The 26,238-nt window shown below is 43.3% G+C and overlaps 1 protein-coding gene across 1 annotated transcript in view; it reads right to left on the bottom strand.

The window, feature by feature from the left end:
- Positions 1-15,034: 15,034 nt before the first annotated feature.
- Positions 15,035-26,238, bottom strand: part of CACHD1 (cache domain containing 1) — a 212,687-nt gene continuing 201,483 nt past the window's right edge. The window contains exon 27 of the mRNA XM_037136252.2: positions 15,035-17,089. Within this exon, the coding sequence (XP_036992147.2) occupies positions 16,851-17,089 (239 nt within the window). The 3' untranslated portion in view covers positions 15,035-16,850. The remainder of the gene's footprint in view (positions 17,090-26,238) is intronic.

The raw sequence follows: 26,238 nt of genomic DNA, 5'->3' as shown, positions 1-26,238 counted from the left end.
GGACCTTTTGGTTTCAAGCAACAGAAGTCAAGTCGATTCACATTAAGCAAAAAAGGGGGATTTCTCATAAGTGCATGGTTATCTAACAGAATTTAGGGGTAGTGCTGAGGACTTCAGCAAGGATGACAGGGGGAGCGCTTTTGTCATTGGAGTCTGGCAACGTTTGGTTGCTGTCTCCTCTCTCTGTGCATTAGCAACATGTTTTTCTACCTTGAGGCCTACTTTCCTTGCCTCCTTGGACCACAAAGCTGAAAAATGATCTCCCTCGAGCACTGAAGTTTACATTTCTTCCATGAAAAGAGACATGATTTGAGAATTATTTTAATCTCCAAGCTTTCAGGAATTGTAATATGCTTGACCCCATTTGCATCAGAAGCCCCCCTGTGGACCAAGTGACTGTCAGCAAGAGGTCAGGGTCATTGTATACACTTGGGTTCCTGACCTAATGGATTTAGAGGGGGAGTTTGGGGACATCTCCCAGACAAGTTGTCTAGCTAGACAAGTAATGCACGTGTCCAAAATAGCATTGTAAATTAACTTTTTTTAACCAAAAAGTAATAGTCACTGTGAGAAGTTTGGAAAATATTGAAGAAAAATGTAAATACTTGTAGTTTTGACGTTAAAAATCCACTAGTAACATTTTAGTATATGTACTTTAACTCTTCTGTCTATGCAGACTAATCTATTTCTCTATATATTTAAATCTGGTATTAAACATAACAATTTTGTATTCTTTCCAAAACTTAATACTATGTTTTATACACTTTTCATGTAATCAATATTCTTTAAAAACAATTATCAATGACTGCAAGGTATACCATTACATAATGGATATGTTTTGTTAACTTTATTTGTATTTTTTCCATTACCATTTAGTCCCCTTATACCCCCCTTACCCCAGCAATACCCACACTATTGTCTGTGTCCATGGGTCCTTTTTCCTCAATCCCTCCACCCCTAACTTCACTCACCACCATAGCTGTCGTCTGCTCTCCATCTATGAGTCTGTCCCCATTTTCCTTGTTAGTTGTTTGTTCATTAGACTACACATGTGAGAGAAACCATATCACATTTGTTTTTCTCTGACTGGCTTATTTCAGTCAGCATAATGTTCTCCAGGTCCATCCATACTGTCACAAAGGGTGAATTTTCTTCTTTTCTATGGCTGAGTAATATTCCATTGTGAATATATCCCATAGTTGTTTTATCCATTTATCTACTGATGGACACTTGGGCTGCTTCCATTTTTTTTTAATTTATTTTTTTAAAATATTTTTTTATTTTAATTGTTGTTCAAGTAAGGTTTCTTTTACTCCCATCCTAGCCCTGCTTCCATATCTTGACGATTGTAAATAACACTGCAGTGAACATAGAGGTGCTTCTGTTCTTTCAAAGTAGTGTTTTGGGTTCCTTTGGATATATTGCCAGAAGTGGGATCACTGGGTCAAAAAGCAGATCCATTTTTAACTTTTTGAGGTACCTCCATTCTGTTTTCCACAGTGCCTGCACCAGTCTGCATTCCCACCAACAGTGCAAAAGAATTCCCCTTCCTCCACATCCTCGCCACACTTGTTTGTTGATTTATTGATGACAGTCATTCTGAGTAGTGTAAGATTATATCATACTGTGGGTTTAATTTGCATTTCTCTGATAATTGGTGATATTTTCATATGTCCATTGGCCATCTGTATGTCCTCTTTGGAGAAGCGTCTATTCAGGTCCTTTGCCAATTTTTTAAATGGTTTTTTGATTTTTTGCTGTTTTGTAAGTTCTTTATAAATTTTAGATATTAACCCCTTATCAGATGCATTGGCAAATGCTCCCCTATTCTGTGTGTTGTATTTTTATTCTCTTGATGGTTTCCTTTGTTGTGCAAAACCTTTTTAGTCTGCTGTAGCCCTACTTGTTTATTTTTTTCTCATTTTTTTCTAGCCCTCCTGCCTTTCTCTGAGGCCCTAAACACTCCCCACCTGTAATGCACTCGCTTGCATTACACTTGAACTTGGCATTATTTTTCTGGCTAGAGCTGCAACATTGCATTCTAATTATTGACATGAGCTCATGAGTTCCTGGGACAAGGGCTGTGCATTTCTGTTCTTTGCATATCCAATATCTAGCACAGAGCCTAGTACACAGTATATGATCAATGAATTTGTGAACCAGTAAACCAGTGAGTGAATAAGTAAATAAGTGACTTGATTGATTAACTACTTCACTTCCCAGTAAATATAAGAATCTTCTTTATATGCTTTCCTTGAATATCTCTAGTGTTCTAGCCTGTGGAGAAAATGTGATGGAGTGAATTCATGATGTATTTAGTCACTTATCCAATAAACATCTACTCCACATCTATTACATGCTATGAGGACTCATATTTCTTGGTGATTGGTACAGAGCACACCTGGCTTTCTGCAGGTTCAGAGCTCTGAATTATGACTGTGACCTCCAAACATGTCTTTTTTCTCCCATATAATGTTTAATATTAAAATGTTTCACATACAACTCTAAATTTTTGTCTTTTCTCTTAAAAACTGGTAATCTATATGGTATGGCAATAATGTTCAAGTGGGCGATGTCCAATTTATTAATTCACATATCGAAGGAAAGCACATTCAGTGTCTGTCTTGTGCCTCTAAACTCCAGTAGGCCTTTGATGTTATGATGCCTACACGAGACTAATTCATCGAAATAGCTAGAAATAGTTGAAACAAAATAGAGTTTGTGATAGACACAGTTTGTGGGCAACTGAACTCTTGATTAAGAATCAAGAAGTCTGGATCTGAGCTCCAGCTCTACCATTATCTAACTGTGTGGCCTGGAATAAAACGTTTATGAGTATCAGTTTTCTTTTCTGTACAAATGGGGTGATTGGAGATGATCTCCAAGCTCCCTCTCACTCTAATATTAAGTTATGGAATTATCATTTTGCAAGTCAGGGGGAGTAGAAATTACCAACACATTTGGGGAGATGACAGGTTTTGGCCATAGTGGTGACGGTTGCACAACAGTGCTGACGTACTTAATGTCACTGAATTGTACACTTGCAAGTGGCTAGAACGGTAAATTTTATATGTATTTTATCATATTACAAATTTTTTAAATTGAAAAATGGGAAGTATCCACATAAATTTGGGCCCAGTCCTCCAGCTGAGGACCAGCCAGTCAGCTCATTAATGGATGAGGTTTCTAAGACAGTGAGGAGAGGAGCAGAGAGCCCAGAGGTTAGCTCAGGTCTGGAACTTGGATGACTTTGGTACAAGGGCACTCTGGCCTCCGTACCTCCCTCCCTCCCTCATCTGGATGCTCCTGCACTGTCTGCTTCCCCCAGGGACTGATGGGGTCTCCACACCATCCGTCTCTAACCCAAAGCAGGAAACCACCATGTCCTGGATCAATCTGGACCAAGTTACAACATTGTCCTATTTTCCTTTGCCTTTTCTTCCAGCTGAGATAGGTCGAGTTAAATCTGCAACCTACAATTCAGTAAGAAATGTCTGCAAAAAAGCCAAAATTGTGTGAACTTTCATTATGTGAACTTTCATTATGTGAATTATGTGAACTTTCATAGTTTCCTGCTCTGGCTGCTGCTACTATATCTAGATAACATTTAGGGCAGCTGTTTAAAGCCAGGAGGTTTTCTAATGCAACAATTCATTTAATCCTCATACAGACTCCCAAGTATTTTACATTTTAAATCTTTTCATTTATTTGGTTGGAAGTTGGTATCCCCTGTTAGGACTCTGGCTCAATACCCTCCCCATCCTCCCAGCATAGGTCCCATCTTTGCTGAAATTTCATGTTGGCATCCCGTTACCTTTTATATTTATGAAACATAAAGAAGGGACTCAACCTGAAAAGGCCACGGCCCTCAGAGGCCCCCAAACAAACAGCAGCTCTAAGGCTGCCTCTTTCTCCTAAGAGCTGACGCACATTCACCTTGTCTCTTTGCCCTTTCCAACTTTTCCATAATTAAAAGGCTGAGCTGGTATCCTTTTCCTATTCATTTGTTCTGCTTCCCATCTCTGTAAATTGATTCCTGAACACAAGCTCAGGCCGATCAGTTAGCGCAGTGAATGGCTCCCAATTCCTCTCCGGGGTCCCATTCGTGGGGCTGGCCGTGCAACACAGCACACGTTCTCCGCAGGCAGAGACACCTGCCAGCCACCGACAGTTAACACACGTGGCAGGTTCCTCATTTCTGCCCACCGTGCTTCTGCGGGGGCCGGACCGGCCTGGTCATTGTCCTGTGGAGTCTGAGCTGAGCTGGGTGACATGACCAATACGCAGATGGCAGAGAAGGGACATAGAGGATGAACATGTTTTAGGAGGGGCTGATTAATTCTGGGCAGAATGAGAATTTAAACTCTTTATCATGACAGTAAACTAGACACTTGTGATTTTGTTCAATCTTTGAGGTCAACTTTGCATGCATTGACATGCTCATCTCACACCTGTTGTTTTAACCAATGAATTTGTCCACATGACCCACCTTTCCATTACTCTACTGCCCCTCACCGGTCCGTCTCTCCACCCTCAGAGGAAACCACAGCTTTGATCTTTTGGGGGGCTATAGATTAGTTTTGCCCATTGAGAACTTTAGCTCTATGGGCTTACTCAGAATGCATCCTTGCATCTGGCTTCATTTGTCTAGATTATCGTCTGAGAGATTCAACTGCGATGTTTTGTGCCTCAGTAGTCCGTTTTTCGTATTGCCAAGTAGTGTCTTACTGCTGTGCATCTAATTTTAAATGATTTTAATGATAAAAACAGTATATGATTACATTTTGTCTTGCAAAAATTGTAAACATTATAGGTCAGAAGTCTCCTAGCCTTTGGCTACTGCTGCCCTTTTCTCTCCTCCTGGAGACCATTACCGGGCTCTGTCATTGTGGGTCCTCTCAGTCCTTCTTCCCTGCACACTCACATACCCGCACACTGCAGGAGTCACATGAGCAGTCTCTCTCTGCAGTGAGTCCTTGCAGCTATGACCACGTTTGTGCACAGAGGTCCACCTTCTTTTTGAAGCCGCTGCATGGTACATCAAAGCAGATATTCCACATTTTATTTAGTCATTACTGAGATGGTATCCAAACTTTCCATTCCAACAAATGCTTCAGTGCACATATTTGTCATGCTTCCTGGTGCACACAGGCATTCTGCAGGGTCCCTGTGGGGGGTGGGACTTCTGGGTCAGACAGTGCTCGCCACTTACATTTCAACAGATTTACCAATATACTAATTTACATGCCCCCAATAATGCTTAGACTTCTATAAAACTTAGAAATGTTGGCCCACCCATGGGGGGGTTATTTCATTTTAATTTGCACTTCATTAATTCTAGAAAGGTTGAACATGTTTTCATATGCTTACTGGCTATTTGTTGCTTTGATATTTTATTTAAAATGTTTTAAAGTATGTTTTATTGACTGTTATTACAGTTGTCCCATTTTTTTCTCCCTTTCATTCCCTTCTGCCCTGCACCCCTCCTCCATCATTTCCAGCCCTGCAACTTAATTCATGTCTAGGGTAATACATATAAATTCTTTGGCTTCTTCATTTCCTATACTATTCTTAACCATCCTCTGTCTATTTTATTCCTACCATTTATGCTTCTTATTCCCTGTATCTGTTCCTCCTCTCTCCTTCCTCCCCCTTCCTGCTGATAACCTTCCATGTGATCTCCATTTCTGTGATTCTGTTCCTGCTTTAGTTGTTTGCTTAGTTTTTTGTTTTTGTTTAGGTTCAGTTGTTGATAGTTGTTTGTTGTTCATATTTCCCTTTTACCGTTCTCACATTTTACTGTTCATATTGCTGATCATCTTCTTTTTCTAAGTCCCTTTAACATTTCATATAATAAGGGCTTGTTGATGATGAACTCCTTTAACTTTACCTTATCTGGGAAGCATTTTTCAGCCTGATTTTATTTATTGGGTAATTCCTCTTTTGCATAATAGTTTTATTAGGTTATTAATTATTATAAATAGGTGCATTTTAATTTATATTATTATTGGCAGCATCAAGCCTTTGTTCTATTTTTGCAATTAAATTTGCGTTGGCTATTTTTGTAGTACAGAGATTTTAAATTACACCAACCTCTTAGTTAAGACTTTTGCTTTTTCAGGTCCTGTTGAAAAAAGTCTTCATTCCTCCATAAGCACAGGGTCATAAGCACAGGGTTATTTTTTTCCTGGTATTTTTATAGTTGACAGTTGGTTTTGATGTGCTTATATGGGACATTATGATAAAGCAATTCCAATCTCTTTCACTAGTTTAACAAGTAAATCTATTCCCATCACTTTAGGCATCTTGAATTCTCAACTATTTCTAGTTCAGGAGACCTGAATAAAAAAATATGATGTTATCCCATTTTAGTATCTCTTGTTCCTTTTTCAATCCGCCTTAAATTCAGGTCAGAAAAAAAAGTGTATTCGCTCAGCAAATATCTTTACGTGCCTGCTTGAGACAGACGCCTGGACTGTAAGCTCAGTCTGGTGGGGAAGGCAGCCGAGGCGGCAGGACCTGCGGTGACGGTGACAGCAGGAAGCTGGGAGATAACCCGGACAGGGCGCTGCCGTGTCAGCTGCGGTCAGCCGAGGCCACACTGTCCTGGAGACGTAAATAAAACGGCTTGGAGCTTCTCTCCCAGGCCCTGTAGGAAATCCAATGACTGCCCCAAGATTTCTGTGAAGACCTCAGGGCTTTTTTCACCTCTGGCTTTGAATTTTTGCTTCACTCAACTGTTTCATTTGTCTCTCGCCCCCACGGATGTCCTTTCTGTCCTCGACTGCCCCTGAAGTCACTCACTCACGGCTTCTAATGTTTATGAAACTCCAGTGAAGCTGTGGAAAGGCGGATGTGTGAGCGCAACAGCCGAACTGAAATCCAACACTCCTTCTGCCTCCTGGCCACCTGGTGCCCAGCACGACTTTCCCTGGTTACCTTTCTCCGTGGGCACCAGAGCCTTTCCCTTCGGTGTCTTCTTTCTGCCTCAGGACTCCCCACATGTCTCTCAGCTTCTTGCTTTCCTAGTCCCTTCAGAAGCTCCATTTACCCCTATGGATTAGGCAGATCCATTTCACAGAATGAGGAACCTCATCCTTTCCCAGAACAGAAAAACGGGCAGAGGATTCAGAGCTTCAGGTTTTTTGTTTTTCATTTTTCCCCCTCTGTAAGTAGAAGGGGCCAGTTTAAAAATGAATTTTCCCATTAAGGATTACGGGCCCCTCTCTGTTAGCAGGCAGCAGCCGCCACAGCCAGTTTGGAGTTTAAACAACCATTTTCCCCAGCAGAGGAATGCAGCCAATGCCGCGTGGGTAGTCACTGAGGAAGTGGCATTGAAGCTGAGATCCGTGGAGGAACAGTAGTTATCCATGTGACAGACAGAGGCATGAGGGGTGGGCTCAGGAAAGGGTTCTGGGCAGAGAGCGCTGCCGTGCACCAGCCCTGAGGTGGACTAGAGCAAGACTTAATCCAAGAAATTAAGAGAAAGCCCTGGCTGGTGTAGCTCAATGGATTGAGCGCAGGCCTGAGAACCACAAGATCACGGTTCAGTTCCCAGGCAGGGCACATACCTGGGTTGCAGGCCAGTTCCCAGCAGAGGACTCATGAGAGGCAACCATACATTGATATTTCTCTCCTCCTCTCCTTCCCTTCCTCTCTAAAGATAAATAAATAAAATCTTAAAGAAATTAAGAGAAGATAGAGGAATGAAGGGAGTCGGGGTAAACTGGGGTTAGACTGACTTTGTCCCGAGGGCGAAATGAGGGTGAGGGCAATGGCAAAACATTTAAGTATATTAAGTCAGCAACGGGTTTTAATTTTACATTTAGAAAAAAGATTGCTCTGTCCCATACAATTCACACTCATTAGGATGACTATAACTTTTTTCAAAGGCTAAAAAAACAAATGTTGCCAACGAAGTAGAGAAACTGGAGCCCCTGGGCACTGCTGGTGGGAACCCACGTTGTTGCAGCTCCGCTGAAAACGGGCTGCAGTTCTTCAAAATGTTACAACACAGAATCACCACATGGCGGAGCAATGCAACTCCTAGCAACGTATCCAATAAATGAAAAACTGGTATTCGCACAAACGCTTGTACAGAAATGCTCCAAGTAACACCATACAAAACTGTCAAAAAGGTGGCAATCACCCAAACTGTCCATCCCATGATGAATGGGTAAACAAAATGAGGTATATCTGTATAATGGAGTATTATTCTACCACATAGAGGGACCGAGTACTGACACATGCTATACTACAGATGATGCCAAGTGGAAGATGTCAGATGCCAATGTCACATTTAGATGACGTGCGCATAGGTAAATCCATAGAGACAGAAAGTAGGTTGACAGCTTCTAGTGGGTAGGGAAAAGGGGAGTGATTGCTTTATGGGTACAGACTTTCCTTCTGGGGTGGTAAAATCTTTTGGAAATAGATGGAGGGGATGGTTGTAAAGCATTTTAAAAACAACTTTTATTTATCGATCAGTCTGCTGTTTCACCTAACCAAGCATCCATTGGTTGGCTTCCACACGTGCACGGCTGGGGACCAAACCCACAAACCCAGGGCACCCGGCCAGGGCACATAACATTTTAAGTGTACTAAATGCCACTGAATTGCATATTTTAAATGCTCAATTTTAAGGTATGTGCCACTTACCTCAATAACAATAAGACTACTGGGACCTCCCCGTGGAGAAGGAATTGGAGGGGCAAGAAGGGAGATGGGAGGACGATGGACACGCTGCTGCGATGGGCCTGGTGGGAAATGAGAGCAACTGGGACAGGCATCTCGGGTGCAGCCCTGGGAGGGGCAGTGTCCTGCGACTTGTAGCTGAAGTCACAGCAAAGGATAAGCTCCCAGGGCCAGGGCCAGGGCCAGAGGCCAGGAGACAGGCTGAGGAAGGAGGCCAGGGTGAGGTCTAGAGGTCTGATTTCAGATTATAAACCTACATTTCTTTTCTTTACAATTTTAAAATACTGGTTCAGAACGACAGAGGAACATCTACCAGTAATCTGAGGGAAAAGCCAGGTTCAGGGAGGTTTGTATTCGTATTAGGCTAAGGTAGCGTTTTGGCACCAGGGACCGGTTTTTCTGCAGACTGGGGGGTAGAGGGGCGGAGACAGGAGGCGGGGCTCAGGCGAGTTTCCCTGGCAGCCCAGTTCCTAACAGGCTGCGGCTGGGGTTGGAGACCCTGGGCTAGGGGACCCCCCAGCGCCTTCAGCTCAAAGAGAAGGAGGACCGGGGATGGGACTGCGGGCTGGCGTACTCCATGCAAGTCGCTAACTAGACCAAGAGGACACAAGCTGGTTCTAGAGAGGAGCTGGAACAGTCTCTCCTCCGGGAAGAGAGAAAGATGGGGTCAGAGAACAATCTGGATGTGGGATGAGGACTTCAAACTAAATGTCAGGGTAGAACGTAGGGCAGCTGTGGTGGCTGTGGCAGGACTGGGTGTGGGGCTGGGCAATATGGGAATGTGTGGGCACAGATTTTGAGGAGAATGTACCAGAGAGCAAACTGGGTCCGGATAAAGGGTTGCCAAAAGCCCTGCAAGTCAAGAACATACTTTTGTAGGGGAGCCAAGCTCTTTGTTATGTTTCCCCGCTAAAGCACCAGGCTGAAGTATGAACTAAGGCAGTCATCCGAGTGGGTACACTGTTCCATAAACAATGAAGCAGCACTCGGAGACAGAAGAGGAACAGTGTCAAAGAAACACAAGGAGTCTTATAAGGAGCAGGATTTGAAAACTTCCCATATGCAGTAAGAACCTTCTTCCAAAGAAATACCGTTTAAAACTAGATTGGACTTTGTGCCCTGGGGTGTGACCTGTGGATGCTCCCTAGTAAAAAAAGTAAAACAACAACAAAAACTATACTGGATAAGTAACTACACATTTAGTCAAGAGGAATTATTTTTTACTTTGATGTGTATATATGTCACAAATTATTATAATAAACTGTAGGTAGCCTTTCAAAGGCCTATGTACTGAAACTACGTTTTAGGGAGTTGAGACTTTTTACATCAGTGATAACATTAAAACACTTCCAAACATGTAACACTGTGTTAATTGTTAGCACAATATTCTAAAAAGCTGTTGTACTCGAGAACCAAACAAACAAAATGGAGCCGATCGAGAGAGAACAGATTGCTAGTTGCCCAAGGTGGGGAGTTAAGGATGGGTGAAATGAATAAAGAAGTTCAAAAGGTACAGATTTCGTTACAGAGTGAATGAGTCATGCAGAGGCAATGTACAGCATGGTGACTCTAGTCAAAATACCGGGTTGCATATTCGAAAGTGGCTAGGAGAATGGATCTGGAAAGTTTTAAGAGAAAAATTTATAATTATGTATGGTGATGGATGTTGATTGGACTTACATGGTGATCATTTACATATATATATATAAATGTTATATCATTATACTGAATGCATGAAACTAATGTCAATTATACTTCAGTTTAAAGAAAGTGTTGCACTAACTGATTAAGCAAATATTGTGGAAAAATCAGTGTGCTTCATCTACTACTTTAAGTGCTGTATATATTATTATATGTTGTAACTAATTAATTTATGGCTGCAGTTGACACTCTAGAACTTTAATCTTTTAAACAAACAATGAAGGCCATATAAAGTATAGGATATAGTCCACGAACATCACAAAGAGCAATAATAGTCTTTGCCCTTAGAAAACTCAAGTGTAGTTGAGTCTATAAAAGAGTTCATATGAGCCTTGGCTGGTGTGGCTCAGTGGATTGAGCACTGGAGTATGAACCAAAGGGCTGCTGGTTCGATTCCCAGTCAGGGCACAGGCCTGGGATGTGGGCCAAATTCCTGGTAGGGGGAGCTCGAGAGGCAACCACACATTGATGTTTCTCTCCCTCTCTTCCCTTCTCTAAAAATAAGTAAATAAAATCTTTTTTTTAAAATTCATGTTAAAATTCAGTGGGAACATTTTGTCTAGCATAGGACTGTATAACCACCAGACTGTATACCTGAAACTAATAGAAAATAACATTGAATGTAAACTGTAATTTAAAAAATTTAAAATTTAAAAATTAAAAAAAAATGCAGCCAACACCTAAGCCAGTACGAACTAGAAGTTCATGACTGGTGGTGCAGAAGTAATAGCATTGGAGTTGAGGGCCAGAGGTTCCTTTTTAAGTGGGTAAGTGGAGTTAAGGAAGCTGGTTGAAGAAGCTGTTTGAACTGAGACTTGCTGGAGTGAAAGGAGCAGTTATCTCTCTTTAGAGAAGAGAAAATACAAACAAATTTTAAAAATGTGCACAAAAAGCCACGGGAAAGAAGGAAATCCTATCTTTTGCAAAGAACTAGATGGACCTCAAGGACACTATGCTAAGTGAAATAAGCCAGACGGAGGAAGACAAATATGTGCAGAATCTTTAAAAAAAAGCCAAACTCACAGAAACAGAGTAGAGAAGTGTCTGCCAGGGCTGGGGGCAGGGGAAAAATGGAGAGGTTGGTAAAGGGTACACACTTTTAGCTCTCAGATGAGTAAGATCTGAGGATCTAATGTAAAACTTGGTGGCTACAGTTGACAACAGTGTTATAACTGACATTTGCTAGGAGAGCAGAACTTAAATGTTCTCAATAAATAAATGAGGTGATGAATGTGTTAACTAAATGGGGGGAATCCTTTCACGACAAAGGCATATATCAAATCATCATGATGTATACTTTAAATCTTTTAATTTTTATGTTTATTATACCTGAATAAGGCTGGAAAAAAACCTCATATGCAAAAAGTGTAAACAAAAACATGTATCACTTGGGGAAAGTCAGAAGGTATCTGGTGAGAAGGCCACTTGGATGGACCACAGCGATTGTACCGGGCGCAGCACAATGGGGTTCTGGATGTAAGCAGAACGTGAACTCAGGAACATGCCACTGAGGGAATTAGGTAAGTAAAGCAGTAAGACCGGAAGCTCTCATACGGTGCTAACTGAGCAGAGCTCATATCAAATGAGGTAGCAGGTGAGAAGAACTTTCCACAGTGCTAGTCACTGAGCAAACGTTCCATGTGAGTCAAAGTCATCAGTAGTTACTGGGCTGAACTTTGTAGGATGAATTCGACAACTCTAGACACCTCACACTAAATATATGGAACATAGTCAGCGCAAAAAGTGATACCACTTGGAATCATCTCAGTCAGGAACCCTTCACCCTGCTCCATTACCAAGCTGTGCTGTTCCTGCTTCCCAAATGGATTTTCGGCCACTCTGCTTCCCTCCACTTTACTGCCAGCATCCTGTATCTTACCTAGACGTGTGCAATGGCTTCCTATCCATATTTCCATTTTTGCCACCCCACGATCCATTTTCATCTCATAATGATCTTTTAAAAGTATAGCTTCACCCTCTGCTTTCTTAAAAGATCCTTTTGGCTTCCCATGTATTTCACCCACTTTTCCTCCATGGATTACAATATCCCATCTTCCTACATTTCACTTTCCCTTAGCTGGTCAGTTCTCTATCTCAAGCCCACTGCATGTTTTTGTTCTATTTCCTCTGCCTCAAATGTTAGCCTACTCGCCACCTTGTCCTGCGGACTGGCTCTCTCTCCTTCTTCAGCGGCAGCTTTAACATCACTTTCTCACTCTCCATGAGCATCGAATCTGAAGCAGATTCCTTCTGTGCCCACTCCCCCTCTATGGTTATTTTGTCTGTCACACTTTCTTTCCCTTCACAGTAAATAACTATATTTGGAATTGTATTTATCATTTTATATTTGCTTGTTTAATGCCTATGTTAGAAGCTTTTGGGTGCAGATATTGAAATGCCAATTCAAAAGGTCTTACACAAATAAGGACCTTTGTTATCTGCTTAGTGGAAATCCAGAGTTAGGATGGGGTTCAGATTAGGTCATATATTCTCCCAGTCAGCAGGAGGAATGCCTTGTGGTGGTTGCCTTGACTCTGAACTCAAGGCCAAGTAAATAGGATGAATTTACGATGACTGTGGTAGGACTAATGAGAAATACAACTCTGGGAATGAGGTTAACTCCTGGGATCGCATTCACCGCTACCCAGTGAAGAGTGGGGCAAACACTGTTACCCACTTACATCTCCACATTCAGGGAGAGAAGGGATTGCTCTGCTTAATTCATTCCCGTGTACTCACAAGTCTGACGTGTAGGTAAGAGCTCAGTGAGTATTTGCTGAATAAATAAGGACCTGGAGAAAAGGAGTCTGGAACCAGCTAGAGATCACTGATTCAGTGGAGGATACAGACAGCTTACAAACCAGTCCCCAAAATGGAAAGGGATAGACAAATGCAAGGATACTGCCTACTCAAGGACTTTGGACTTGGCCATGGACCAGATGTGAAATGAGAAAAGGAGATGAAGAAGTTCAGGGCAGTTCTGAGCCTGGGATCAGAGGCTTTGGTTTTAGCTCCTGGCCCCCTTGTTTTCAATTCAGTGCTCTAGCACCCCATGCAAGTACTAAAAAGGGGGCTGAGGACAGAACTTCAAGACACACATTCTCGAATTGGGGAGATACTGACCACGAAGGGGTGAAAATGGATTCTTGGCAAAGAAATCAGATATTACAATGGTTTGTAGTCCTCCAGAGCTCCACCCTCTCCAACAAAATCTTATCTTTTGGTATTTAATTTCTCTTATAAGGATGAGTTTAAATTAAGTAAAAAATTTTCTCCTTAGGAAGGGGCAATACTGAATTTCAAAAAGGGTTAAGAAATACTGAATTCAAGGATGAAAAAGATGCCTTAAGACCAGTGTAGGACTGAAGAGGGAGGCTGGGGGGAAGAGAAACAGAAAAATCTCAAATGTACACACATCTATATATATTGACATGCACCTTAGCTATTAAACAGACTGTATTATACAGTTATACATAATAGCCATAGACATATATATCTTTCCATCTGATTCATTTTTACTGAAAATTTAGAAAATAATTCTGAATATGGCACTGTATTTGAGCCAGGAAAATCTGCACTCTGCCACTGAGAAACAGGCCAAAAAGGACACACATGAGACCGGGCTGTTCTGATTATTCTACCAGACACACATCTAAAAAATGTAACCATCAGAGCGGGCCACTGCCAAAGGGAAGCAAGCTTGAGTCATCTTCCAGGATTTCTTTCCACACCTACCAGTTACTCTGACAAGCAAAATAAACCTGTCTGGGTAAATCTGACAAAGGCTTTCAAATAAAAATATGAAAGAAGTTTCGTTGAGCATTCCAATTCAATCCAGATAGAGGAAGACAAACTACATTTCCCAAAAGGTCTAAGATAAACGCATCTGAAAGGCTGATAAACACAGACCATGAGAACCAATTCGGGTCTGAACCGTTTGGGCCACCAGTAGGGAGGTTCCTTCTCTAGCTACATAACATGACCTGGAACACCTTTAGCCCTTGGTGCTTATCAACAGAGACGAGCGATGGAGGTCACAGACATCACGAGGCCTTAGTGCAGGAAAGGCACGGACGGGTTCTCCCTCCAGGACCCCTGCTTCACAAAGCCAGGTGTCAGGGGAGCAAAAGGGAACAATATTGGTCACGATGATAAAACGTTTCCAAAAACATATTTTTCCTTTTAAATAATAATAACAATACAAAAAACAAATGTTTAAACATTATATGCAACCTTAGGGAAGAGGACAAAAGGTCATTTAGAAGATCAAAACTTCAATCCAAATGTCACAAACCTGTATGTCCTATTATTCCACAGGAACCTTAAAACACAAGTTTTCTTATTCAGGTATAAGAATTCAACTGTTTGCCTCTAAAGTTCAAGATAAGGGAGCTACTTATCGCAAAAGACACAAAATATATTTCTGCTGCTATAGATGAGCAGACTGTCACATTTTTTAATTTTTAAGCTCTAAGTTTTGTAATTATTTTTTTTAAGGCACCAGATCCCCCCTCATCCCCCATGAGGAAGCTAGCATTGTAACGCAAAGGTTCTGATGAACTTGAGAAAAAAAACCAGTAAATCATGGAGAAGTCTGATTTTCTGGGAAGACAAGAAAGTCATCCATTCTCTCCAGCAGTTAGAGAATAACCATTTATTCATTATTAATGACACAACTTTAGATGTTGAGGAAGGGGAGCTACATCCCACACACTTTAAAATATTTGCTTTTCATTTTTCCCATTACATTTTTTTTAAGTTTCTTTGCATGTTCAAGATGGTCGAGAAGCCCCTGAAGTTGACTCCAGCCTTAGAAGGAGGTCTCCTTTCAGTTTGGCAACCAGTCTGCCAGGCTGCAAAGTGAATGTTACCTGCCTGGAGGCACAAGCAGTGGTACATTAACAAATCACTACAACCACTAAAACTGTCCATCATACAGTTTGTTCCACTAGACCGCAACTCCATATACAGAACGAAGGGGTGTCCTGGTAACACCCGTAGTTCACTTCCTGTACTGCTGAAGAACCATTCGTTTTTTTACATTATATCGTAATACCCTATCATTAAAACATTATTCAGTGAATTTTTGCCAACTACATATAAATGGAGATTTACCACACACACGGTGTAAGAATATCTTTATAACATATTGGAATCACAACATGTGAGCCTAAAATACATCACTGTGATTAGAACACTACTTTAAAATTACAATGCCATGTTATATTAGCCCAATTTGATTAATCTCTGTATACATCACAAAGCAGTTTGGTGGATAACTTCTTGGATGACTGGCAGCAGCTTCGAACTATGATTTCAAGAGAAATCTTTAACACACAATCAAAATTTTGGATTTTAAAAACTTCTTCCTTTGGGTATTCAATATTCTCAGACTCGAGATGGGATATTTTCAGATCTCTAGTCTCTGAAACATGGAGAATACATGCCACCCTCCCTTCGCCGAAAGGCTGGGGTTGTAATATTAGGTTTCGTAGAAACCTAAGAAAAGCGTTGTATGGGGAGTGGGTAAGTTTGAAAAAGAAACACAATTCCTTTAAAAACTTCTTGGGTTTCTCTGCCTCTCCCACCTCTGTGAAACACAGGGGAAGAATACTGTTTGCATTACAAAGAAAGGCGTGTGTCCACGAAATCATGTTCTAAAGACAGTGTGTGTAAACAAGTCAGAGAGAAACACTTCTTCATTTTCCCATTTTGTGGAGTAGGGCCGTGGGATGATACCAGTTAAATAGGAAACAGAACTCCTTAGTCAGAGAACCACGTCATCACACACAAAATAGCTAGGGATAACTGCTGGAAATTTCTCATGTTTCCTCTTCTCTCCCCCAAAGTTTGAGAATGTTTGAAAGTTCAATAAATAGTAGAAAAATAATCCTTTACTTAGAAATATTGAGATGCATCACTCAGAGCTTAACACGAGTTCCATACAGCAATCGTGGTATCTAGGTACCGCTAAGAAACAAAGTGAAATCCTGAAAGCACACAGTTCTCTCCGGCACGCCACGCTCCCAGTCCCAGTCTCCAGTTCGGCATATTTTTCCCTCTTCCAGTTAAGGAGAGCTGGATGCTTCTGGCTCCTCGGGACATTCCTCTGGCTCAGTGTAACGAAGGTTCCCAATGTTTCATCTCTGTGTTTGGAGATGGGTTTCATCTCTGTGTTTGGAGGTTTGCCTTCTGTTCCATTCCATCAGGATCACGGCAGGTTCATGTATCAGGCTAATTTCCCCTCCATTCCAGAACCAGCCTGGCACCTTCCCAAGTGTGATTTCGTTGCTTCTCCCTCTGTCAAACATATTAACAGGCAGGGTGGAGTGAAGCCACCCCGGACAAGGCCCCACCACAAGGGGTTTCTTGCTGTGGATTTCAAGCTGGTTCTTTTTCCTCTAGAATGTTCTGTATCTCCCAGGCCCCGTCTTCTCACAGAGGTGAGGGGACTGTTAGCATTCCGCATCCACGGTGTGAACCGTCACGGCCGCCTGGAGGTGGTGGCTGTGATGGAGGGTCGGGTGGTGTAAGCGGTAGTGGTGGAACTTGTTACTGAGTAGGGCTGCGGTCTGAGGCGGGGCGTCCAGGTCCAAGTCCTCGTCGTGGTTCCCCACATCCACCCCCGCTGACAAGGGGTCGTTGTTGCCCGGAGGGTTTTCACTGTCCTCTTGCGGGCTCATGGTGCTGTAGCCTGGAAAGGAACACAACCAACACATCGCTGAGAACTTCCCAGGCAGGGAGGTGGCACTTAGGGTTTCTAGGGCACCAGGAGGTCTTCCTACCTTTGGGCTACACAGATGTGAACGCTCGCGGGCTCTCGTCAGACGGTGAAGGGACATATTTTTAAAGACATTTTTGTTGACTGTTTCGTTCTTAAAACTATTACACGAGAAACACCTAATCATGTCAGATGACTGAGAAGTCTAGATAAGAAAAAAAGATATACAAGAACCCTTTCCCTAAAGGAACAAAATGAAAACTAAAATGAACTCATGTCCCATCTAATCCATACATAACCACCAGAGAAATTCGGGGAGCTTTCCGCCTACACTTCTCCCTGGTAAGCATAAGTAAGATTAAGATTATTATCTATTTTAAAGAAAGAAAGAAAAAAAGGCAGGTTCAAGAAGAAGACCCCAACAGGAGTCAGGTCAGTCCGGGGCTGGTGGGCGAAGCTGGGCTTCAAAACGCCAGGACGTGAAGTGACAGCGAGGAGAAACCGCCGTCATTACTGCCCACACATTCGGTGGCAGGCGCTGGTGGCACGTGTCCCTACATGCCAAAGGTGGCAGTGTAGGTGCACACAACTCACCTCTGCGTACAACCACGCCAAAATCACAACTAGAGAACAACCATCACTCAGAACCATCAGAAACTGAGCTGAATGGAAGTCCTAGAACAAGTACAGAATTAAAGAAGAGATGACAATGACTGGTAAGAGGGGTGGAGATGTGGAATGGGCTGGTCCCACACCCACTTGTGGCAGATAAAAATCAGGAGGTATATCTCAGGAGGGAAGGGTTCCAGCCCCACACCAGGCCCCCAGGCGTGGGGTTCCAGTGCCAGGAGGAGAAGCTGTCACAACTTCCAGCTGTAAAAACCAGTGGGGATTCAGGTTGTGGAAGACAGAAACTGCTGGACTCCTTGGCAGTTCCTTTTAAAAAGCCTATGCACAGACTCAGTCAAATTCACTGAGACTCACTCCCTCTGAGCTCCACTGTGGGGGAGCAGCAGATTGAGAGGCATCAGAGATGTACTGGGAGGAACTGGATTGTCTGGCATTAGAGCAGGAGCTGGGTGGCAGCTTTCTTCTAGACAGAAGTGCTGGCAGAGGCTACCATTCCTTTTCTGAGTCCTCCTCCCACAGAGCCACGGAGACAGCAGGTGGGTGCCACAGCTGAGACTCCATCAACATGGCTCACACGGTTTGCGCTGCCCCACTTAAGCTGTTTCCAGTGGTTTTTCCATATGAATGATCTGCCATGGCTCATGCTTTAGATTTTCTTAAGTGATCTTGATCAACCAGCATATGGCTTCGGCAAGCCCTGTACCTCTCAGTAAGCTGTCCCAGGCCCAGTACTAACAGCAGTGGGCCTTCATTCACAGCTTGGCTTCACCCGGGCACCTCCCAGCCCAGCTCAAGTAGCAGCCATCTGCTGATTGCTTTGTAGCTCATATTGTGTGACCCTGGACAGAACACAGGCTGACCTTGGTTGTGTCAACAGCAATCGGGGCTCAATTAAACCCCACAGGAGAGTGTACAAAACCCCACAGAATGGGTACACCTTGAGTACCCAGTTTGGGTAATACAGGAGGCTGTGCCACTGGACCCTACAGGACACCCACTGTATTAGGCCACTCTACCAAGCCTGGAAGATGTAGCAGCTCTACCTCATACATAGAAACGTATACAGGGAGGATGCTAAAATGAGGAGACAAAGAAACATGGCCCAAATGAAAGCATAAAACAAAATTCCAGAAAAAGAACTAATCAAAATGAAGAAAAGCAATCTGTCAGATGCAGAGTTCAAAATGCTGGTTGTAAGGACACTCAAGGAAATTAGTGAGAACCTCAACAACATAAAAAAGATCCAGTCAGACATAAAGGATACACTAACTGAAATAAAGAACAATGTACAGGAAATCAACAGTAGCATAGATAAAGCTGCAAATCAAACCAGCAATTTGAAATATAAGGAAGCAAAAAACACCCAGACAAAACAGCAAGAAAAAAAAACCAGAATAAAAAAAAAAAACAAGGATCGTGTATTGAGCCTGCGGGACAACTTCAAGTACCAACATTCGCCATCATGGGGGTGATAGAAGGAGGAGAATAAGAAATTAGAAACTTATTTGAAAAAATAATGAAAGAAAATTTCCCTAACATGGTGAAGGAAATAGACATGCAAATCTAAGAAATGCAGAGAGTCCCAAAGAAGATGAACTCAAACAGGCCCATCTCAAGACACATCATAATTAAAGTGCCAAAGGTTAAAGACAATCAGAGAATTTTAAAAGCAGCAAGAAAAAAGCAGATAGTTACCTATAAGGGAGCCCCCATAAGACTATCTGCTGATTTTTCAAAACAAACTTTGCAGGACAGAATGAATAGGTAAGAAATAAACAAAGTGATGAATAGCAATGACCTACAACCAAGATTACTCTACCCAGCAAAGCTGTCATTTAGAATCAAAGAACAGATAAACAGTTTCCCAGACAAGAAAAATCTAAAGGAGTACATCACCACCAAATCAGCATTATATGAAATGTTAAAGGGTCTTCTTTAAGAAGATCCAAAATATGAACAATTAAATGGCAACAAATACACATCTATTGACAACTGAATCTAAAAAAAAAAAAAAAAAAGAACAGAAGCAGAATCATAGATACAGAGAATGTTTTGGTGGCTGCCAGATGGGAGAGGCATCGGGGGATGGGTGAAGAGGTGAGGAGATTAAGAAGTACACACTGGTTGTTACAGAACAGTCATGGGGATGTAAAGTACAGTATAGGAACTGGAGTAGCCGAGGAACACATATGCATGACCCGTGGACATGGGCAACAGTGTGGGGACTGCCTGAGGGGGTGGGTGGGGGGTGCTGAGTGGAGGGGGACTAAGGAGGAAAAACTGGGAAAACTATAATAGCATAATCAATAAAGTATAATTTAAAAAATTCCTGCATACCAACATTGCATGTATTTTAATATCCATTTTACAGGTGAGAGAAGTAACGGTCAGAGAGTTTAATGAACCTGCCTGAAGGTCCCATACCTAATGAAACACCATCCCCACATACACCCATAGCAGCTAGCAAAGGAATCACCTATTCTCTGAGGAAGCTACCTCGTTGTATTTAAAGATTAATTTCTTTTGGTATTCTAATACATGTTTCAAGAGAAAATGTCCCTGTTGATCAAAGGATTCCATTCCAAGAACCCTGGCATGTTTTTAAATATTGCAAAAATCCCCTTTAACATTTTTGAGAAGTGACAGCTCATTAATATTTCCGCTGCATCTACAGTTAGCATCAATCAGCACTCACCCGTGGGTAGTGCTAGTCACATTTGTGGCTGCGAAACTGACATGCTTGCACACAGCCAAGCAGGAATAGCTGGTGGTGGAAAATGTGTGCTCCGTGAAAAATGATAAAGCTGATTCCGTTCTCAGTGAAACTTTTCCCAACTGACAGACTTAGTTAAGCCAGTCCAATGCAACAAGTATTTACTGGGCACCCTACCCACTATGTATAAGACACCATGCTGGTCACTGCAGGAGGCACCAAGATGAAAACCCCGACCTGACACAGGGAGCTCAAAAGTCAGGGCTTGAGAAATGTGAAAAGGTATAAACATGGCTACACTCAAGTATTCATTTATTGGAGACCACTGTGGGGCTGGAGGAGAGACTATAAAACATGAGTGAGGGATGTCTTTTTTCCTTAAGGATTTCATAACCAAGTATGAGACAGATATTCACAAGGCTAGGCTTACTCCAGTGCAGATAATGGTAAGTGTTATAATTGAGGTATAATTAAAATTCAGAACAGGGAATCACTACTTCTGGCTGGGGGAATGAGGAACCATCACAGAAGAACTCATATTTAATTGGTGTTAACGGGAAGAGTGGGAGTTTGGTAAGTGGATATGAGCAAAAGCACAGGTGAGCACAGCCACAATGGGTGGCGACCTACGGCCACTCCTGTGCCATGGGACTAGGATGAGGGCCCGCAGGTAGCTGGAGAACAAACAGGGCGGGTGGAAGGTGGAAAGGGGAGTTAAAGTCAGCTCCTAAAGACCATGCCAAAGCGCAGAAACGAGGAGGTAATACGAGATTTTGTAAAGACCCCGGCCCTGAAACAGGGCCTAATCATTTCTGTTTTAAAAAGAGTTATGATGGCAGCTTGAACGATGAGTATAAAAAGGGAGCGGGGCAGTTAGGGGTTGTTGCAACAGCCAGATGAGAGATGAAGAACTGAAAGCAGGGGTATGGAAGAGGCAGATTGAAAACGTATCTTAGGGGTGGAAACAATGGGAGTCTGTACGTAATTAGACCTGGGCATGCTGGGGTGAAGGAACTGTGACTTCGAGTCAGGGTGAACAGAAAGGGTGAACCAAGGATTCTGAATCTCGGGGAAGAAGATGAGCTTGGTTTTTGTACACCTTGACTGTGAGAGTCTATGGGTCACAAACGTGGGGGTGTCAGGGCACACGAGTTCACTGACACACAGGCCTGCTATCAGCGAGTGGCTTTTAGGAGCCAGGGGCCAGGCAAGGGCTCAACCGGAAAAGGAGTGAGGTGAGGCCCAGCCTCTGAGAAGTCCACAGCCAAGAAGAGAAACGCAGGTACTAGCACAGAGACCGACCGGAAAGTATGCCAAGGAAGGGCACCTGAGGAGGGGACACTTGCGGTGGCCCTCGTGGGACAGGCGGAATTCATTAGGAAGAGAAAGAGGTGAGGAAAGGTGCCACAGGCAGGGAGATGAGCACATGCACAGAGAGAGCAGCCGCAGGTTCCAGTGGATGGGTGCCTGGTGGGGGGGGGAGAAGGATGTGGGAGACGTGGCTGGACAGGGAGCCTGGGCCGGCTCAGTGAGGCCAGTCAAGGCTGTTGTACGAGTCAGGATTTAGGGGTGGGCAAGGGCAGGCACATGGCAAAGGTATACTAGATGCTTTAAGGTACCCCCTTGTGGCAGTGAGGAGGCTGGACAGAAGGAAAGAGGGATCAGGGGTTCGGAAGATGGGGCGTGTGCACCAGCCGGAGGAGATGGCAAGGGTGCGGGAGGGACAGGAGTAGTGTCTCCAGGGGGCAGCTGTGGTGACTAAATGGTGCACGTGACAAGAGAGTTGACATCCTGCGATGAGGTCAGTGTTTAGGCTCAGAGGCTGAGGGAACTGTGACACCTTCACACAAGGTGAAGAGATTAGGAGTGAGAGTGAGTGTCTCAGGTTCTTGGCTGGGCAGTGCTGAGTCTAGGATGTAAGAAAGGCTACTAGGCTCTAAAACCTCAGTCACAAAGTGCCACACACTCAAACCACCGCTCGCCTTCCTGTAAGGGGCTGAAGCTGAAAACGTGGCTTTTGTAAAGGGTCAGCGTGTGTTGATTATTTTCGGCCAACCGTCAGAGCCAGGCTGCCTTCATCTTTCCTCCATATACCTCCGGGCGGCCTCCTGTCTCTGCTCATCTACAGAGTAGCTGGTCATTAGCTTTCAATCCCTGATATCAAATTCACGGTGGGCCGTCTGCCTGGCTCACCTTCCCACCTCTGCTCATCCTGCTCTTGTGCTCCGTGCTGGGGGCTGAGGGTCTTCTCCTGGAAGCACGCCCAACCAACACCCCACCCCCCAGACCAGTGTCCCTGCTGTGAGTTCAAACAGCATTCTGTGCACATCTCTACCTTAGATTTTACCATATTATAATATAGGGCTATCTTGTCCACTACCAAGTTCTTTCTAAAAAAATCCAATAACAAAAGGACTTATTTATCTCTGTACTTCTAATATTCAATGCAATAACTCACACAAATCAGGCACTTAATTTTAAAAAAATCATATAATATATGCCCAAAGCAAAGGCATCAATGACTTTTTTAAAAGTTATCTGTGGTGGGATTCACCAGCCTCATCTAGTAATGAAGACAATCTGAGGTTCACTGGCCCTGCCTGGTGGCTCTGATGTGGGGCCCAGGAAGCTCTGAACCACACTGGCCACACACCCAGGGTGGTGGTGATGGCACAGCTGTCCCGAGGCAATGGGGTGGCACCCCCAACTTCCTGGTGCTTTCTACTGCGAACCCCAGCAGAGGCCCTTCCAAAGTGAACCCCTCACCGCGGGCCATTCTATTTCCTTTGCTTAGTCCCTCTGTGGCTTACTCAGGCCTCCCCTTATCCCGGGAATTAATGGAAATCTGAAGGAAGGGAGCAGCAAGCTGTGGAGAAGCAGGAGCAAAGCCAAACACATAGTCCCACTTAATGCATTAACTGTTTACTTAGTGCCATGCAATTCTGTTGGGCACCAGGAACAGTGCTGGCTAAGACAGACTCCATCTCTGACTCATGGAGGAGGACGCACTGTTCAAAACACAAAGGGTATTTACAAATACCTTCAAAGGCAACATTTCTCTACTATCCAAAAGTATATGCAGAAAAATCTCTGCAAGGGCAATCTCCATCAAGACAAAAGCTTCAGGAAGGAGGTCAGGTGTCCATCAATAGGAGAGTCAAGATTAATTAAGCTTCTGATCTTTGGAAGTCTGCTTCTATTTAGCTGATGGTTCCTAAGAAACCTCTCTTGATGGCTGCGGATGTCAGGTCTCTCTGGGACTACTCACCACCTTGTGGTCACAGAGAGTAATAACATCTGTACGGTCTCTTGCTGCGCGGTGCAGTTTTTGGTCAGGGTTTCAAGGTCTGACATTGGCCTGTTGAATCTTTCGGAATTTGATTCACTAGGGAAAAATTTCCCTCTTACCAAGAAAAATACTGCTTCATTTGCATATGCATAAAGTCTCTAATGAGATGGTAACCAAAATGTAGATTCCTAAGGAACAAATGTATATTGGTAGTTTTCAAGTTAAAAATAAACCAGCAGATGATTAGATGGAACATGGTATTTTCAGGAGGAATCATGGGCAAAGGGAGATCTCTAATGGGAAGCACAGCTAGGTGGTAACTGTCTTTAACCTCTGGTGACAGTGACAGTTGACAGCTGAGTGCTCACAGCAATTGTTTTACGCGGCCCTGGCATGACAAAGATCACCCTACTTTTGAAAAACCGCTCTTATTCGAATAAAGTTCTTTTTAAGATACAAAAATTAAGATTAGATTCTTCTGAATTACAAAACTCTTTTCCACATTAAATATTTCTATATTTTATAAAATGCAGCCTGGTAACATTTAATTTTAATTCTAGGACTATTACAAGTCTGAACCAAACCAGAAAAGTCTAGTGTGTGTGGTATTTATGTATTTATCTATGCCGCTCCTTTGAGTTCCCCTCTGTGTATCAGACCCCAAAACTGTTGTGCAAATACGCTCACTGAGTAGCAAAGAACCACAGACCCCTCTGATTTTACCAGCTCCGGGGCCGGCGCATGACACATCCCCCAGGGTCTCCCGCATCTCCCCAACCTTCTTTGTTCCACTCCTTTAAGAAAGCTGTCACATTCAGTCTTTTATCAGTCTTAGGAAGACACATTTCCTCCTAAACTATAAATTCCCTGAGGGCAGAGTGGGGATGGAGGTGGCGAGGTCCACCCTGAGCTCCAGTCTGCCAGACGTTATTGCATTTAATCCTCACAACACTACTGGGGAGGAGTTTCTAATCCTGTTGTAAGGATTAGGAAACTGAGGTCCAAAGTAGCCAGGGGAAGCTCTCACAGCCTATAAAGAGGCAGAGAGGTTCGATGCCAAGGGAGCTCTGCCTGACACTCTCCTATAAGCCCTTTGGCACCATGGCTGCCTCCCATAAATGACACCTTCCTTTTCTGCGACTCCCTGCCCTGTGCCAAGCAAAGAGCAGATGCCAACAGTCACCATGCAAGAAAGCACACAGATGAGCAAGAAGTGTGCCGACAAAACAATTAGATTAGCTCCTTTCTTTAATGTGTACACACATACAGCTCATCCTCTGGGCAGGACAGGGACATTCACCTGATGCCACCAATTTCCGTGACCCACCGTAATGGTTCAGGGACATGCAGTTAAGTGCTATTGGTTTTGTAGTGCATCTGGAATCATGTGGAATGTTAATATCTCCCACTTCTTTGAATGCTGCACTCTGTCTGCACGAGAAACTTTTTTTTATTCCTTGGGGAAAACGGGGATCCAATTATTGTGAAAAATGAAAGAAACCAAGCCCTCAGCTAGATTCCTTGGCTTTCAGATACTGACACTGCTCTCTTCCTTTTATCTAAGCTGTTGCTTCATATGCCGTTTTACTAAGACAATGGGAGAGCTAATGGAACATTGTCACCGTCACTCAGAATTCCAGTGGCACTCGGAGTTCCAATTTTGTATCGAGGCAATTTCTACTGGGGGAGAAAGAGGGGGAGGTGGAGGGAAAGAGTGAGGAAGGGAGAGATGGAGGGAGAGAAGGGGGAGGAAGGGGGGGAAGGACTCCGTATTTCTGCTGAATAAGAAATTATTTCTGTTGAACTTGAGTAGCCTCAAACCTGTTTTATTATTCAAAGGAGAAGAGGCACAGAACTGCCTGGCAGAATGCATTTATGAATGTTCAAAGGTTTTTAGGGAAAAAAAGGCAGAAAGTCAAAGAAACTGGGAAAGAAATTTTGACTCTCCATAGAAACCCAACGTTTCTATTTAGTTGGTGGGAACGATGTTATTCAGAGCTCAAATTAACAGTCTCCAGTTTACAATCAGAGCTTTAGCTTCTCTGTTCCAAAGGGAGTTTGAATAACGGGCTGGCGGGTAAAAGCCACACTGGTTGCTTTGACGAATACCCTCTCCTGCATTTCCTAGCACAGGTGTGGGAGCACTGTTTGACGATGTTTTGGGTTTTTTCCTCTCCAGGGTAGATGTGGAGAAAGCAGAGTCAAAGGCATAAATACATTATTTATAGATTAAAAAGAAACAACCGGATTCTGAGGAGACAACATTCCTCAAAAATTAAAGTAATATGAAAAATAAAAGGACTTTACAATCATAGGGGAAGTCCAAACCCCCTGATTATGTTTCTGTGGAGTTGCGGCAGTGCGGTGACCGCTGCTCTCCACGACGACAAGCTGTGCGGACCCCGGGAGGGTGAGCAGCTGAGTGATGGCCGGGTCTCCGGCACAGCATGTGGACTTCATAATCCATAGCTTGTCTGATCCTCAGCACCT

The sequence above is a fragment of the Artibeus jamaicensis genome, unplaced genomic scaffold, assembly GCF_021234435.1.
Source record: "Artibeus jamaicensis isolate MK-2021 breed Jamaican fruit bat unplaced genomic scaffold, CSHL_Jam_final scaffold_1019, whole genome shotgun sequence".
NCBI classification, from domain to species: Eukaryota; Metazoa; Chordata; class Mammalia; order Chiroptera; family Phyllostomidae; genus Artibeus; species Artibeus jamaicensis.
Note: the sequence above shows the minus strand (reverse complement) of the source record. Positions and strands in the feature narration are given on the sequence as shown.